The sequence below is a fragment of the Pinus tabuliformis genome, chromosome X (assembly GCF_031772625.1).
Source record: "Pinus tabuliformis cultivar Carrire ecotype Pingquan chromosome X, CPIR1, whole genome shotgun sequence".
Lineage (NCBI taxonomy): Eukaryota > Viridiplantae > Streptophyta > Pinopsida > Pinales > Pinaceae > Pinus > Pinus tabuliformis.
Genome location: NC_142308.1, coordinates 1,025,797,235 through 1,025,813,484, shown reverse-complemented (window position 1 = coordinate 1,025,813,484; position 16,250 = coordinate 1,025,797,235). Strand labels below are relative to the sequence as shown.

At 33.7% G+C, this 16,250-nt stretch overlaps 1 protein-coding gene across 1 annotated transcript; it reads left to right on the top strand.

Annotated features, from left to right (window-relative positions):
• Nucleotides 1-1,536: 1,536 nt before the first annotated feature.
• On the top strand, nucleotides 1,537-6,275 carry LOC149143254 (glyceraldehyde-3-phosphate dehydrogenase B, chloroplastic-like). The gene is made up of 9 exons (XM_089453251.1): nucleotides 1,537-1,726; nucleotides 1,847-1,969; nucleotides 2,074-2,235; nucleotides 2,335-2,502; nucleotides 2,824-2,984; nucleotides 3,212-3,273; nucleotides 4,691-4,740; nucleotides 4,842-5,248; nucleotides 5,641-6,275. Exons 1-9 carry the CDS (start codon nucleotides 1,613-1,615, stop codon nucleotides 5,774-5,776), a joined length of 1,383 nt encoding a protein of 460 aa, XP_089309377.1. The 5' UTR covers nucleotides 1,537-1,612; the 3' UTR covers nucleotides 5,777-6,275.
• Nucleotides 6,276-16,250: the final 9,975 nt, after the last annotated feature.

Here is a 16,250-nt window from a genome sequence, read left to right as displayed (position 1 = left end):
ACCATGAGTTGAGCATCGAGCAACATCAACATAGTAGATTTGTTGGTATTCATCCTTCCCAGGGTATGGATTGACGAGAGATTATGAGTTGGTATTCTATTGATGGGTTGATTCCTAGGAGGATACTCACAACCAAGGGCATATTGCAGCTTGGGCCCTTTGGCACGGACAATGATGGAGGGATGAGATGGTACCATAACCCGTAGGTCTTAGGACTTAGGTGGCATTGGGATCTAGTAGAATCCATTGGGAGTAGGATTGGTTAGAGGATTGTTTGGGATCCAGGTATCGAAGGATCCATTTAGGATCATTTAGCATGAAGGATGGAATAGCACACTGAGTTGTATGGTATCTTGGATTTATAATTATTAATATAAATAAAGGCTGCATTTCTATATCTTGTTGTGTTCAATGTTTTGATTCCAATTATTTTTAACTAGAACACCTAGATGTGCCATATTGGTTGATTATTTCGTTGTTCGGGTTATTACATTTAATATGCCAACATTATCATACATTGCGAGCTTATTCATAGCACATTTCTTCTAGGTTTATACTCTAATACCTCCCTAATATGTCATTGGTTTAAATTCATGTCCCTCACCTCAACCAAAAAAACTCTCTAACACTACAACAACTCAAACAACCCTTCCATTAAAAAAACAAAAATATGATGATCTCTATTTTCTCTATCAAAATTTCAATACTACTATTTAAAAAATAAACACAATTTTTTATTGACATATATTTTGTTTCACAGTATTCCCTTCTCAATCACAAATCCTTCCTTTATCAAAATTTTTAAACACCCAAATTACTCTCAAAATTCACAATATTTTCAATTTCTGAATCACAAATCCTTTCTTTCATTTAAAAATCTCAAACACCCAAATCACTCTCTCTTAAAATTCACAATGTTTCCAATTTCTCACTCACACATCCTTCATCAAAATTTTTAGACACCAAAATTACTCTCAAAATTCACAATTTTTCAAATTACTTTCAAAATTCACAGTGTTTCCAATTTCTCTATTAAAAGGGATGAACAAAACTATAAATTTAAACTCCCCTAACCCAAAAAACATTTATAAAATAAACACGAACCTACCTTATGTTTGTAAGATGGCTTCACATTTATTTTCAAACAAATTACAAATAACAAGTATATGAAGAACAAATGGAAATCAAATAATTAATTACTTAATGTCCAACGGTACCTATTCCAAGAAAACTCAGCCCCTCAGTTCTAACAAAGCTCATTTGGGTTATTAGCCAAGGCATCTGTAAGGATATGCCACTCTCAACAATCACATGTTGAACAGGGCAATTTGCAACCAACGGTGATTTCGATTGGACATCCTAACATTGCCACAGTGGTAGAGTTATCCAATGGGGCACGTGTTAGATTATTTGTGACCCTGGTCCAGATAGAAGGAGGGGCTTGTGGAGGAGACAGTTTTATCAAAAAATTTAGATCATGCAAACGTTCACCACACATTTATGTGGATCCTTTCCTACATAATCCATTTATCACAGGAGTTGGTTTTGTTATGTCTGATCACAATACATAACATCAACCCCCAGCCAGCACAGGTGAAGGAGAAGGATAAGGATGACTCTTGCTTCATCCTCACCAGCTGCTGCCATCATAGCAGCGGCTCCTGCGTGTACTCCAGCAGCTGCCAGATCCTCCTCTTCGACCCAATCACTTCCCTCCACCTTCAAGGTTTGTTTCTTTCAGGTCTATTCTCATTCACGCCCATTCATAGGTTTCATGCAATAAATGCTTCTTTTCTCTTTATGTGTCACAGAAACTTTTTGTTAACAATTAATTGGTGGCATGTAGAGGGTTGAAATATCAGAGTTTGCGGGGCTGAAGTCGACTTCTGGCTGCATCACATATGGAAGACAAGCACGGGAGAACAACCTCAGCCTCTTTGATGCACTTGCCTCTCAGGTTGTAGCTAAGGTGAGTCAATACTAGTACCAATTGTTCTGGATTACTCAATAAAGCTCACCTGATTTGAACAAATCAATATTTTAAATTACTGATACTGTAGTAATTGAAGTCAGGCTGGCAATTCTGGAGGTGTTAGGGGAGAAACAGTGGCGAAGTTGAAAGTGGCTATTAATGGATTTGGGCGCATTGGACGCAATTTTCTTCGTTGCTGGCATGGCCGCAAGGAGTCACCTCTTGAAGTAGTTGTAGTTAATGACAGTGGCGGTGTAAAAAATGTAAGTTAAAACAGGGGGACCTGGTTTAGTATGTTTTTTCTTTTGGAGAGGGGGTTGTGGGGGATGTTTTGATTTTATAATTTTCTTGTGTGGGTGCAGGCTTCTCATCTTCTGAAATATGATTCGATGCTGGGAACTTTTAAAGCTGATGTGAAGGTAATAGATAAGGAAACTATAAGCGTGGATGGGAAACCCATTCTCGTTGTTTCGAGCAGAGACCCCCTCAAATTGCCATGGGCGGAGCTTGGTATCGACATTGTCATCGAGGTAGGGCTTTCTGTGTCTAGAGGAGGCAGGGCTCTTTTTGTATCTGTACTATAGAAATTTCTGGAAATTTAATAGACAGGAGCTAAGGAAATTGTAAACTAGAACCTTGAAATTTAAATTTAATAGAAAAGAGAGAATTCAAACAATTGAATTTGCTCCAGTCTGTTAGATTTACAAACATCCCAAAATATGCCATTTAAATAAAGATGACCAGGCTTAGTGAATAATTCTTTAAAACACAAGTGTCAGTATTGAAGCTGGTAGCTGGTAATTCAGTAGGACTCCACATCAATTACAAGAGCCTGCAATGCAATGATGCAGGGTACTGGAGTGTTTGTGGACGGACCCGGGGCAGGGAAGCACATCCAGGCCGGGGCAAAGAAGGTGATCATTACAGCTCCTGCCAAGGGCGCTGATATTCCAACCTATGTTGTTGGAGTCAATGAAGGAGACTACTCTGACGAGGTCTCCAACATTGTTAGGTAAAAACTCATCCTGCCATTTGTTTGGAAAGCTTCATATTCGGAATCACATTTTTCACTTTCAGCAATCCTGGTAATCATTGCAACTATATACTAATTTCTTCTTCTAAGGCTCAATTTCAAATGGTTGAAGCTGAAGCTATGGTAATAATTACAATCCTTTATTAAATTGTGTTCTTTTATGGGTCTGATATCTACATCTGACGTAGTGTAAACTCATTGTGCAGCAATGCCTCTTGCACAACAAACTGCCTTGCTCCATTCGTCAAGGTCCTGGATGAAGAGTTCGGTATGTAATTGCTTCCTGATTTCTGGTATTTGTTTTCGTGTGCCCATTTGAGATTAATCAAGATATCGCAAAAATGAACCCTATATCCTTGTGGAATTTTTATAAAAACGGTATATCTTATGGTAGTTTTGGACAGCCTGTTTGATCTCCTAAAGGCCATTTCACAGAGAGCTATGTTTCCAAATAGATTTGTTCAGTAGGCTCTTAAGATCAAGGCACTCTAAGGCATTTATATGTTAACTATAACGTTATGTATTCTGTGGGAGAAAACATGACAAAACATCTAATGTGGGTTCCTACTAAGCTGTTTTGTGTTCTTACTGACCATTCCCAATTAGTAAAGTGCTGACCATGATATCAATCTGTAGAATGTTCCTGTGGCAGAGTCTAAGGGGAGCTCTGGAACTATTACCAGTGGTAGCAAATTGGTATATGCTTAAATTCTATGTGTAATCCTTTCAGTCGAGCGAGGAATGATTAGAAAATGAATGGAGCTGTTAAGAAAGTATAGTGAGAAAGACTGGATCTACTGTCTGAGAATTGTTATCACCGTCTGTAGATGGTTGATTTAGGGATTATTATAACATTATATTGCTTTTTGATTAAATTAGTCAAAATTAATTGAAGTGATTGTTAAGCGTTACTCAGAGCTGTTTATTAGCCAGAGTAGTTGAGTTGAGCTGCAACCTGGATATACCGTGATTAAGTTGAATTGAGCATCTACTCTCAATATGAGAGAAGATGTGTTGCTAGAATGTCAAACTTTGTTGATCCACTTTGAAAACAAAGGGATTAGCTTTGGTTTATATGGATTTTCTCTTTAAACTTATGTTTAAGGTATATATCAATTGGTGTAAGGCTTTTTAAGACAAAGTACTCATCTCATAGTACGAGGTTTTCTTGATCACTTACTCATCTCAGTTTACGGGTGTTACTCTTAAAATCTATGAAGAGACTACTGGACAAGTATCCACTTCTACAAGATTATAAAGTTTATGAAGACATTCTTGGACAAGGTATTCTTGCACAAGGTATCCACCTCTACAAGATTAGGATGTGACTATAAGTCTATGAAGCTATATATATTTTCCCATCTTTGTATAAATATTCATCTCAGCTTACGGATGCTATGGTTAAAGTCTATGAAGACACTCTTGGACAAGGTATCCACCTCTACGAAATTAAAATATCATTAAAATCTAGGAAGTCATATATATTCTTTCATCTTTATATTTAAAGATGTAACAAAAAAATAAAGATGTAACACAAAAAAACAAATACTCTTAAGTATTAAACCCACTCAAATTATATATCCCACTCAAAACTCAAATTATATATCCCACTCAAATTATAAGTTGTTTTATAGCTGTCAATATCTCTCAGTGAACCTAGTAATAATAGCGTGGCCACGTTGCAGGCATTGTAAAAGGGACTATGACAACAACCCACTCATACACCGGCGATCAGGTGCCTGTATTTGTTATTTGTCAATACACCCCCATGCTCACTCATATTACAGGAAATGTTGTGGTAGTTAATTGATTTTAAGATTGGATGACTTATTGCAGAGACTGCTGGATGCATCGCACCGTGATTTGAGAAGAGCACGGGCGGCGGCGCTGAACATAGTTCCAACTACTACAGGTGCAGCCAAGGCGGTATCTCTAGTGTTGCCCCAGCTCAAGGGGAAGCTGAATGGCATTGCTCTGCGTGTGCCCACTCCCAACGTCTCGGTTGTGGACTTGGTGGTCAACGTTGAGAAGAAAGGAGTCTCTGCGGAAGATGTGAACGCTGCCTTCAGGAATGCTGCCAATGGACCCCTCAAAGGAATTCTTGCAGTGTGTGATGTTCCCCTCGTGTCCGTGGACTTCCGCTGTTCAGATGTTTCCTCCACAGTGGATTCTTCTCTCACCATGGTAATGGGAGATGACATGGTTAAAGTGGTAGCTTGGTACGACAACGAATGGGGTTACAGGTATTTTTTTAATCTTGGTAATTGTTTGGTAACTGTTTTTCAATTGTTTGGTAACTCTGTTTTTCATTTTATTTCAAATCGGTGAATTGTTTATCTATATCTATGACTAAACTTTTCCCCATAAAATTTTAGTGGTTTGAACGGTTCACAAATACCTTAAACAAAAATACGAATAGGGCAATCTACCTCTATTTTACTCTAGCCCATTGGGCAATCTCATTTTTGTATTCAGAATTCAAATTTTTTTATAAGAGAAGTTTAATATAAAAATTTAATGCATGGATTAATATGATTTTGAGATTTGAAGAATTTAGATGAATGAAATGCTTGTCGACTGTTGAAGTGATAATAAGAATGAATGTATATCTGATGTTGTTTGTTGCAATACACAGCCAAAGAGTTGTAGATCTTGCACACTTGGTGGCAGCCAAATGGCCAGGGGCTGGGAAGGGTGGCAGCGGTGACCCTCTCGATGACTTCTGCAAGACCAATCCAGCAACGGATGAATGCCGAGTATACGAAGCTTAATTTTTCTGCAACACACGACCAAATCGCTGCATTCTTTTTTTTCAGGGTCAACATTTTGTGGATAACAAGGTAGGGTTGGCGGGCTCCTCTTTCAACCAAAGGACTTCAGCCGACGCTCATCTTTGTAGTGACTTGTCCTGCAAAACTGAAAACGAGAGCAAGAACAAACCCAAAAAAAAAAATATTCCAGTTAATGCGTTTTTCTTGGGAAAGACCATTGATATTTCTTTTAATGGTAGCACTAGATGGAATTCTATTTCTGATCCAGTTTTATTTCTTTTCTATCCCACTCTCCTGAGATTTGTGGATTGATATTTCTTTTAATGGTAGCAGTAGATGGAATTCTATTTCTGAACCAGTTTTATTTCTTTTCTATCCCACTCTCCTGAGATTTGTGGTGAGCTTAATTTTGGGATTGTTATAGTATTTAAGCCAAAGTCAATGTTTTAAAATGGAGAACATTTGGCTAAATGGAAACAAAAGAAAAAACTTTGGTTAATTTTGCATTGATTGTAACTGTTCTGAGTTTATTAGATGCATATATACTTAAGGAAGAAATCGATGATAAAGATTTGTAATTAAAGGATATGTCAAAAAAAAATTATAAAGGAAGAAATATTGGTTTTAAATTAATATATATATATATATATGAATTGATAGAAATGAATTTTTAATATTTTAAAATGAATAAGTAAAAACATTTTCACTAATTATTACAAAATTAAATGTTTATCATTTTTTAATATTAATAAACATATATTTTTATTAACAAAACCAATATCATATCAACAATATAGTTAATTAATTTTATTAACAAAATCAACATTATATCAACAGTATAGTGATAGTGATTATGAAGTGGTGCCAACTTCTTGTCAATGAAGAAAGCACTAGATGTTTGGAATTACCAAAACTTGCATATTCTCGATGTACCCCTTATGAGTTGAGTGCTAAACCTATAGGTGATGCGAACTATCTCTAAGAAATTGGTAGTCCCAAAATATTTTATATCATTAAACAAGTCATCAAATAAAGTTACATCAAGAACACATTTTCTAACAATTTTGTGAATTCTTAAGTGTTTATAATTCACATAAATTATTGTGATCACCTTCGAATGCAAATATGTGATTTTATCCCTTTTTCCAAAATTTGCGATACTTTTTTTCTTAATCATACATGATTACCTTCATCTAAATCATTGTGAGTTCATTTCAATAATGGGTTAGGATTTCATTAGAGTCAATTTGTGTGATTGGATTAAATTATGAGAGATGTGATCTCACTTTCAAAGACATCAATCGCTCATTGCTTCAACTTGTGTGAGTTTCCTTCATGACATTTCCTACAATCCTTTATGTTGATTCTCAAGGAAATGCCCATGGCTTCATTTGTTGTTATGATTTTGACCTATGCTTCTAATACTTGATATCAACCATTTAAACATGATGTAATGACCAATTCAATTAAGAATAGCATTGTACGCCTTACCATTCCATTTCCATGATCCTTTTTAGATCACACCTCACCAATTAGGAGCATTTTCTCCCCAAAAGCTATTGACGAGTGTGACTAAACAAATAATTGACATTGTCCCTCTCATACCATTTTTATTTCCTTTGTAATTGTTCTTTGAATACAATCTATCATATTTCTTGTTTCCCCTATGTGCATTTTAAATTCTTGCAAAAATGGACCTTCTTCCAACTCCTTGAGGGTACTCTATGTGAAATATTCCGCTAATGGAAGTACATTCTCTTCCTCATCCTTGTCCAACATAAATGGCTTGAATAGGTGCATATTTCCATCAATTACTCAATCGAATGGCATTGTTCCTAACTTGTTCAACAACATGAAAAGGTATAGACCTCACTTAATTTAGCTTCTTGATTGCTCCTTGTAATATTTACTTATTGATTTACAACCAAAATGACCTTGAAAATTGGAATATATGAACTATTCAAAATTTGGTCATAAGGAAGCTTATACTTCACCCCACTTTGTTCCATTTTCTCATGCACTTATTAGTGCATCCCCATAACTCTGTAAATGAACCTATATGCACTTGTTTCCTTTTCATGCTCTTTGATGCCTTTTCTTCTTGGTAGCCACAAACATATCAAAAAATGATAGTGGAATATAATTGAAACAAGCTTCAAAAGGGGATCATTAGTTGGTTTACCATGGCAACAAAACACATATATGTGTATGAACTTAGAGACCTTCCCTCACATCTTTCTACAAGAAACATATTGTAAGGTCCTCGTGCTTGAGTGTCTTTGGGGAACTTTGTCACATGTATTAGAATGCACTACATATCGCTTCATTGATATATCCTTTGCATATCTATTTCCATATGTTGTTCATATGCATCAAGAGGCTAATCCAGTCCCTCTGTATTTGAGGATTTGGGGGCGAAACCATGGTTTTTAGCTCATTATAATCTAATTATGGTTAAAAAATTAAGGTTGTAATCTAATCATAGTAAAATGATTAGGGTTTTGGATGCCATGGACTGCCTATATATTGTATTGTGAACAATGAAGTTAATATAATAAGAAGAGAGAAGTGTGGCTCTAAGGTTTGTTGATTTTCCCGATTAAGTGTTTCTAGGGAAAATATTGTACTATGTGTATGTTATTGATTGTTCTTTCTATTTTTCTTAAGAATATATATGCATTATTTTACTTCCAAGTTTTAAAACTTACAACATGATTACATTGGTGGTCATTAATCAATAAAGATGGACACAATGAAAGGATGATGGTTAGAAGAGTTAGCGCTAGAGTGATTTGACATGTTCGCAAGGTGCACCATGGACATGTTGGGAGTTTTTCTCATAGGCTAGGAACATACCATACATTAACAACTTGGACTAGTTGGACACACCAAGAGAAGCTTGGAAGGGAACTTGGCATGGAAAATAAAATGGGGTTTCTATAGGAAAAACCATTTGCAAACATGCACTTCGCATTATGTACAAGATTGGCATAGAGGGCTAGATTGATTTGGGTTCTTGGAATATATATAGATCAATGGAGTTCGAAAAAATAAACTTGGGGGTTGCAAAAGATAACATAAGTGTCTTTAGGAACAAGTATCATGGGCACACTCATTAGGTGTGCATCTAATGGGCATACATTTGTTGAGTGTACATCCACCAGATGCACTTTGGCATAGTGCGGTGGAATTGGATGGTTTGAATATACTCATGTAGACTCAAATGGTTTGGGCGTAGTTACTGCGATGTAGATGGAATGGGAATAATCATGTAGACTTAGAATGTTTAGGACAAGTTGGATAAATAGATTTGGTGGATGTGGAACAAGATGGACGGATAGGATAGTGTAACATCACCATCTTAATCCCCAAATTAATTTGTAATTAATTTTGTTAATAATGTTGTATTGCATGTGTTATCGTGAGTAAGTCATTATTATTATGAAGAACTATATGAATCCAGGTACAATGTATATGTTATCTAATCACTTGATTAAAAGCATGCCAACACAATTGAGTGGGAACACAAGCTCTCACACAGGCTATGATATTATGAGTGGAAGTGAATGAGAATATTCGAGGGTGTGTAATGAACCATGTGCCTTAAAAAGTATAAAAAATTGATTAATACAAATCCAAGGTATGATGATCCTTAGTCTAGGTCTTCTTGGTATAAATATAGGAGACCAAGAGTACAATTATAATGTAATGGTATAATGAAAGGTTCTAACCTAAATAACAATATAAAAATGTAAATGTAATAAGCCAATATCTAGGGCTTAGTAATGGCTTGGGTTAACATGGGGATTGTAATGTCTTAATATGCCCTTATCCTTCAAAAAAGTGATGCCCTCAATATTTGACCAACTATGAGCATTTTTACTTGAATAACTCATCTTTACATGTCACCTCTTCCATTAGTAAGTTCTTCAATTTGATGAGGGACTCCAAAAACTACTCGATTTCTTAGTTGCTTAATCCTTGTTTCAAGGATTGTTTCTACTTCTAGTATGATTTTCACTTTCTCGTTAATCTTCAGTAAAAGAGTTTGGACTAGAATCCTAACCCATATTACATGTTTTAATAAAGAAACATGGAAAATTAAATGTACACATGAAGGTGGAGGAAACTCCAATTTGTAATCCATACTTCCAATCCTCCACAAAACCTTATAGGGGCCATAACACCTTGGTGTTAATTTATTTGGACATATATGCCATCAATCATCCTTTCTTGTAAACATCATCACTAGTGAAAATAAAATCTCTTTGGCTATGTTGAATGAAATTAACCTCTAACAATTATAAAATTAGATGCTCAATCTCACTCTTTTGTGAATATGGATACCTATAGGGCCTAATTTTAGGTGGTACACTTCGAGGTTGTAAATAAATAGCATGGTCATTATCTCAACTAGGTGGAAAACAATTAGGTATCTCTTTGGATACCTTGGAATGATTGTTGATAACCTTTCGGAGATCCATTTAAGCATTAGATATAAATGTTTGAACATCTAATGAGCACAATTATGCAATTACACCATGGTGTCCCTCTTTGAGTACTTTTGTCATTCAATAATAGATTATCAATTTAGAGGGATTCCCTTTGATACCTATACACTCAATTTCCTTATCCGCTAAGGAAAAACCAAACAAAATATATTAAAAATTAAGGTTTACTATTCCTAATGATTATCACCATTGGATACCTAATATAGAATCAACACCATCCATTTATACTACAATGATGTTACTATCTAATACATAATCCTCCATATTCCACATAACACTATGGCACTTTCCTAAACAATTTATGGTATCTCCATCTACAATCATTACCCGAAATTTTGGCAATGGAAATAATAAATTGAGATTTTTTTCTAATTTGCAATTAAATCCTCATAGGTACTACTAGAATCAATCAACACTATTACCCTTTTAGTTTTATATATCCTTCTACCTCAAGGGTTTATGGAATACTAATGCCAACCAACGCATGACAAGGTATTGTTGGAGTAGTCTCTTTTAGCTCTAGATCTTGTGACTGTTCCAATTCTTAGTCTTCTTCCTCTTTAAAATCTATGTAGAGCAATATCTTCTCACCACATTTATGCCCTTTATTACACAATGTCACAATAGAAAGCACATAGTCTTTTTTATCTTCTTTCATCCATTTATTGAGGTGTCAACGTTGTTGGTTGACTGAGGTTAAGAGAGGGGGCATGATGTTATCTATAGTTTTTAGCGAACATTCTTCCAATATCCATTTTTTTACTTTCAAATTTCCTTGCTAGATTGAAAACATGCCCTAGTGATTTAGGTGCAAATAGTTTCACCTTATGTTAGAAGCTCTCCATTAAAGTTCCTATAAAGAGGTCTAATAAAGTATCCTATGAAATGTTCTTTACCTCGAGACTCAACTTTTAGAATTATTAAATGTGTTATATAAGTGGGCCAATCTACCAAATATTTACCAGTTAAGTAAAGAATGTATTAATCTTAATATCCCCATAATGTGCTATTAATTCTTCCGTAGACATTGACCAAGATACAACAACACAAATTTTCATTCAAAAGGCCATTGATACCATACAAATTGATCTTGTTCTAAATACATGGATGTCTTATTTACCTTTTGTAAGGTTGTCACTTGGTGTAAATAAAGGTATTTTTCCATATGGAATAAACATGTTATAGGATTGTTACCATCAAACTTCCTCATCTTAATCTTTGAAATAAAGTAGTTCCTTGGTGCCAAATTATTATTATCCTTATTTTCATGTTTTTTGGTATCTTAGTATCTTTTTTAGGAAGCCTCTCCAAGAGAATCAATTCCATATAGTTTATTAATTTGTGAACCTTTGACAATTGGATTTCTAATTTGAGTACATGGTATCGAACATCTTCTATTTCTTCATGAGTCATGGATGAAAATTCTAAAGATTCAAGTGGTGAATTATGAAACACCCTTAGGATCCATATGTGTAAATAATAATGCTCTTCTTTTTCCTCTTTATCACAATTCTTGGATCACCAAAAATATACCTTCTAATTAAAAGTTATACCAACTGTAAGTTACGTACCTTTCAAAACCCAACTTGTAGACAATCTTGGTGGTTGACCTTTGTCGTTATATATCATAAAATTTGAGATCTTGTGAATTCTAAATTTTAGCCTATAGTACCCTAGTACATCTTCCTTACAATTGCTTATTAGGCCTGACCAAAATTTGATGTGCCAAGTGACAATTACGGTAACTTTCTCTAAAATTGATGATTTGTAGTCTCTTCCCAACAATGAACTTTTATATGGGCCATATGTCCAAATTTCCAAATATGGTTATAAAATTTTGTTTAGAAGTACTTTAGAATGCCTCTTTAGATCTGGAAACATTTCACATTCTAATTTTTTTAAAGAGAAAGTTACAATAAAAATTCCAAGAAATGTCATTTGAATTTTACTTAGGACTATTCAAAAATCCTAATTTCCACATGGTATATCTTCAAAATTTTAGTGAACCAAAATATAAAATTTTTACAAGCTGTATTGTGAGATCTTTCCTCAGTCTCTTGAAACTTTTACAATTTGAAGTGACCCCCAAAGAAATATAACTAAAATTTCAAGATCACTTGTTTGAAATTGATTTCAGGACCATTCACAAATCCTGACTTCCATAGAGTATATCTCTAAAAGTACAATGAAATAGAATCTAAAAATTTGATAAGGTATACTTCAAGTTCTATCCTCAAGTGTATCAAAGTTTCAAAAGTTGATGTATCACAAAACAAAATTATGACAAAAATTTAATATGCTCATTTGAAACTAATTTTAGGACCATTCACAACCCCTAAATTCCATAGTGCATATCTCTAAAAGCGCATCTAGCCAAAATTTCAAATTTTTACATAATGTACTTTGAGACCTCCCTCATTTATCTCAAAATTTAATGGTCTAAAGCTTGTCCAAATAATATTATATCAGAAATGACTTGATGACCCATTTAAAGTAGAAAAACCCTAAGCTCGTGTGCTTTGATACCAAATGTTATGAACCACACATCATAAAAATGATAAAAGGTCAGTGAATACAATCCACTTCAAGGGCCAAAACTCCCTTTATAACGAATACAATAAAAGAAAAGATATGATGATCCTAAAACTATGTCTCTTTGGTACATATATAGGATACAAAGGGTACAATTATAATGAAATGGTACAATAAAATGTTTGGACCTACATAATAATATAACAATAAACATTTAAAAACCTAATATCTAGGGCTCCATAAGGAGGTCTTTTGGGTTAACCTTGTTTAGGGCTTAACATGGGGCTAGTGTGAATTGCCTTACTCTTTCTAGTAAATATAAGTTTTAAAACTTACATGATGATATAATGCATATGCATTTTCTTAATAAATAGAAAAGTAAACTCATGGAAATCTCATATTGCACAAAGATTTACCTTGTAAACCTAAAGCGAGGAAACCAACAAATAGATTAGATCCTATTGTGGCTACAATAACCGCTCCTTCTATTTTTCTTAGATAAGTAAAAGTAAAGGGCCCTCCACCAATTTTTTCAATTTTTAATTCCTAATATTGTGAGATTACTACCTATTATTTGAGAACCTTTGGTTTTTGAGATTGGATCTTTGAGAAGTGTTATTTCATCATAAGAAACCCAATGCTTAATTTCACATTTCACTTTTTTATTTTTATCGGTGGCTTTTCTGTAAGTTTAAATTATTATTATTATTAATTAATTTTTTTGTTTTTTGTTTATTAGTTTTTTTTTCACTATTTTTTGTAATAATTATTGTTGACATTCTTAATTTTCTCTAGTTTATCTTGTATGGTGTTGGATTGGATGTAGATTTTGATATTCTTTTTGTTTTTACATTTTTTACATTCATTATTGTGATGTGTCATATATAAGTGTATGGTTTAATTTAAATGCAATAACTAAGTTATATAATCTTGCTTCTCTTAGTTTCACAATTTATTAATTTTGAGACCACCATCTTCTTCTTCATGTCGAGATATTTTTTTAGACATAAATTTTTTCCCATTCCGAATTTGAGACACACAGTTATGGTCCTTAGAAGTTTTTGTACTATGATTGTATTTTTATGATGTGACAAATGACATATCTCCCAAATCCATGTGTCATAACAAGGATTTTTCCTAGTCAACGTGGAATCACCGTATGTTTTCATTGAGTCATCTCTTGATTTTATTTATAGGCCATTTGATATAGAATATTCATTTATTTTATTTTTTGAAATGTTCTAGATTTTGAATATCCAAATATCCAAACACTCAAATATCACCTAACATTTGGATTCTGAATTCTCCACCTCTTCATCCTCATTGGATAGATATCTATGGCCAAGGTTGTTTTTTATTTCTCATTCAACAATGAACATTCATGTAAACATCTATAATGATTTCATTATTTAATTTAATTCTATTGTTTTAATTTTTATTTATTTAATTTTATTATTTTTTACTATAGATTTATTTTATAATTTTTTTTTGTTATCATTATTATTATTATTGCTCTTAATGGATATCTAGATCTAGAAATAACACATTGCATAATTTTTTAGGTTTCCCGGATACTAAAAATCTAGATTTCATGGGCATCTTGAATCCTAGATATATTTGGATATGGATGCTTCAATATTGTCGTAGATCTTAGATATATATAGATTCAGATGTTTCATGCTTGTCCTAGATCTTGGATATATTTGGATCTCATGATTGTCCTACATCTAAATTATGTTTGGATATATATATATATATATATATATATAACCAACTCTTAACATGACTGGATTTTTTCCCATGTATTGGTGACCTTTACATCACGGAGTGCCTTAATAGTACAATAAAGCATTGTTTATTCTACACCCCCTGGAATTGGATTCAAATGTTTCACTCTTACAATTCTAATTTTTCAAAAATGTTGGATCCCATATTTTCTTTATCTTGCAGTTTTGCACACACAATTTACACATTACTATGGGATCCAATTTCCACACTTCCTACATCTTCACATACATAATCTTATGGGTAGAAGAAAACAATATAAATACCTTATAATGCCTTTCCATAATGCATTAGGGATAAACAAATAAACTTGTAAAACATCCAAAGCTAATCTAATGGTGAAATCAACAATTGCTGAGTGCTCTCTTTCATGATCCATATATGAGTTTTGGATGGAAAAATTAAGCAATAAATGGCATGTTAGAGAGATGGGAATGTGAGAAACATTTTGAAAAAAAAAATTCAAATGGATAAAATTTGGTTGAAGAAAGACCCATAAATTTGGTATTTTTTTTTAAAGAAGGCCAAGAGATTATGGAAAGAAAAGTGATGCAGGAGCATCCACCCCATGCAACTCTTTTGTTTAGACCAAAAATGGGGTCATGGGATTTGCAAAGGGAATTTTATTTCCCCTTCAATGTAAATTTGGATAAAATAGAAATTAGGAAATTTTATGTAAAAGCCAAGTGTCCTGAACCTATAAAATAAGGAACTGTTGGATAGTTAGGATATTTTGGGTGACTTGTTGCTCTACGGACAAGTGGGCCTTTGTAAATAATGACAAATGTTAGGTTTAGCAATTAGGTAGTTTCAGATTACTAGGTCAGGTGTCTCATTTTTAAATATTCTCAAGATATTTTGTGTTGTTTTTAATTGATATAGAGGAGTGTGTAGGACATTCTTTTTGGAAGAGGAGAGAAAAGATCTCTGGTAGAAAGAAGGGAGGAGCGATTCACTGAAGTTCCTCTGTATATGTGGTTTTGAGTAATAAAAAACATGCATTATATCTATATGCATTATTTCCTCTATTCACATTTTTATTAGTTTGATCGAGATTGAGTAGATGTTTGAAATAGTTCATTGGTAGAGAAATCGTACAAATGTTTGGGAGTGTAACTCAGAAAGAGTACGAAACTTAAAAAAAATCTATGTGGAGAAACCATTCCCATTATAATTGAGTTCATTGTTATGATATATCAATATATACGAAAGATTTTTTTATGTATCCTGTGCATTTTTTGTTTATATCCACTCTAATTTATTAACAATATTTGAATATTGATCGCATCCTTATGTTTCTGTCAGGATATATATTAATGGTCCAATCTCAGGATAGGTGCAATATTTTTTTTTGATTAAAACTTGTTAATTCTGTGAAACCATACAACTGAATAAGACAAAACCATAAAAAGGAGTCGTTGGAATAAAGTTTTGTTGTGTCACATTTCAAAGGAGGCATAAGACCATGCTGATTTCCTGACTGAGTGAATATTGAATGGAAATTGATCCTGACCTCGGTGGGACCCAGTCAGGCCTTGGAGAAGTTGATTGTTGAATTATTTTTAGTGAGTGAAAAACAAAAACTCTAACCTTGACTTTGGCAAGGCCCATTGGACCAGTTGAATTTTAGCTCTACTTGGTGTGAA

Bases quoted from the DNA above. Each gene is read 5' to 3' on its own strand.
- LOC149143254 (XM_089453251.1), top strand. From the start codon at position 1,613: ATGACTCTTGCTTCATCCTCACCAGCTGCTGCCATCATAGCAGCGGCT. The intron at 1,727-1,846 runs GTTTGTTTCTTT...GGTGGCATGTAG, and splicing joins CACTTCCCTCCACCTTCAAG to AGGGTTGAAATATCAGAGTT. The intron at 2,503-2,823 runs GTAGGGCTTTCT...GCAATGATGCAG, and splicing joins GTATCGACATTGTCATCGAG to GGTACTGGAGTGTTTGTGGA.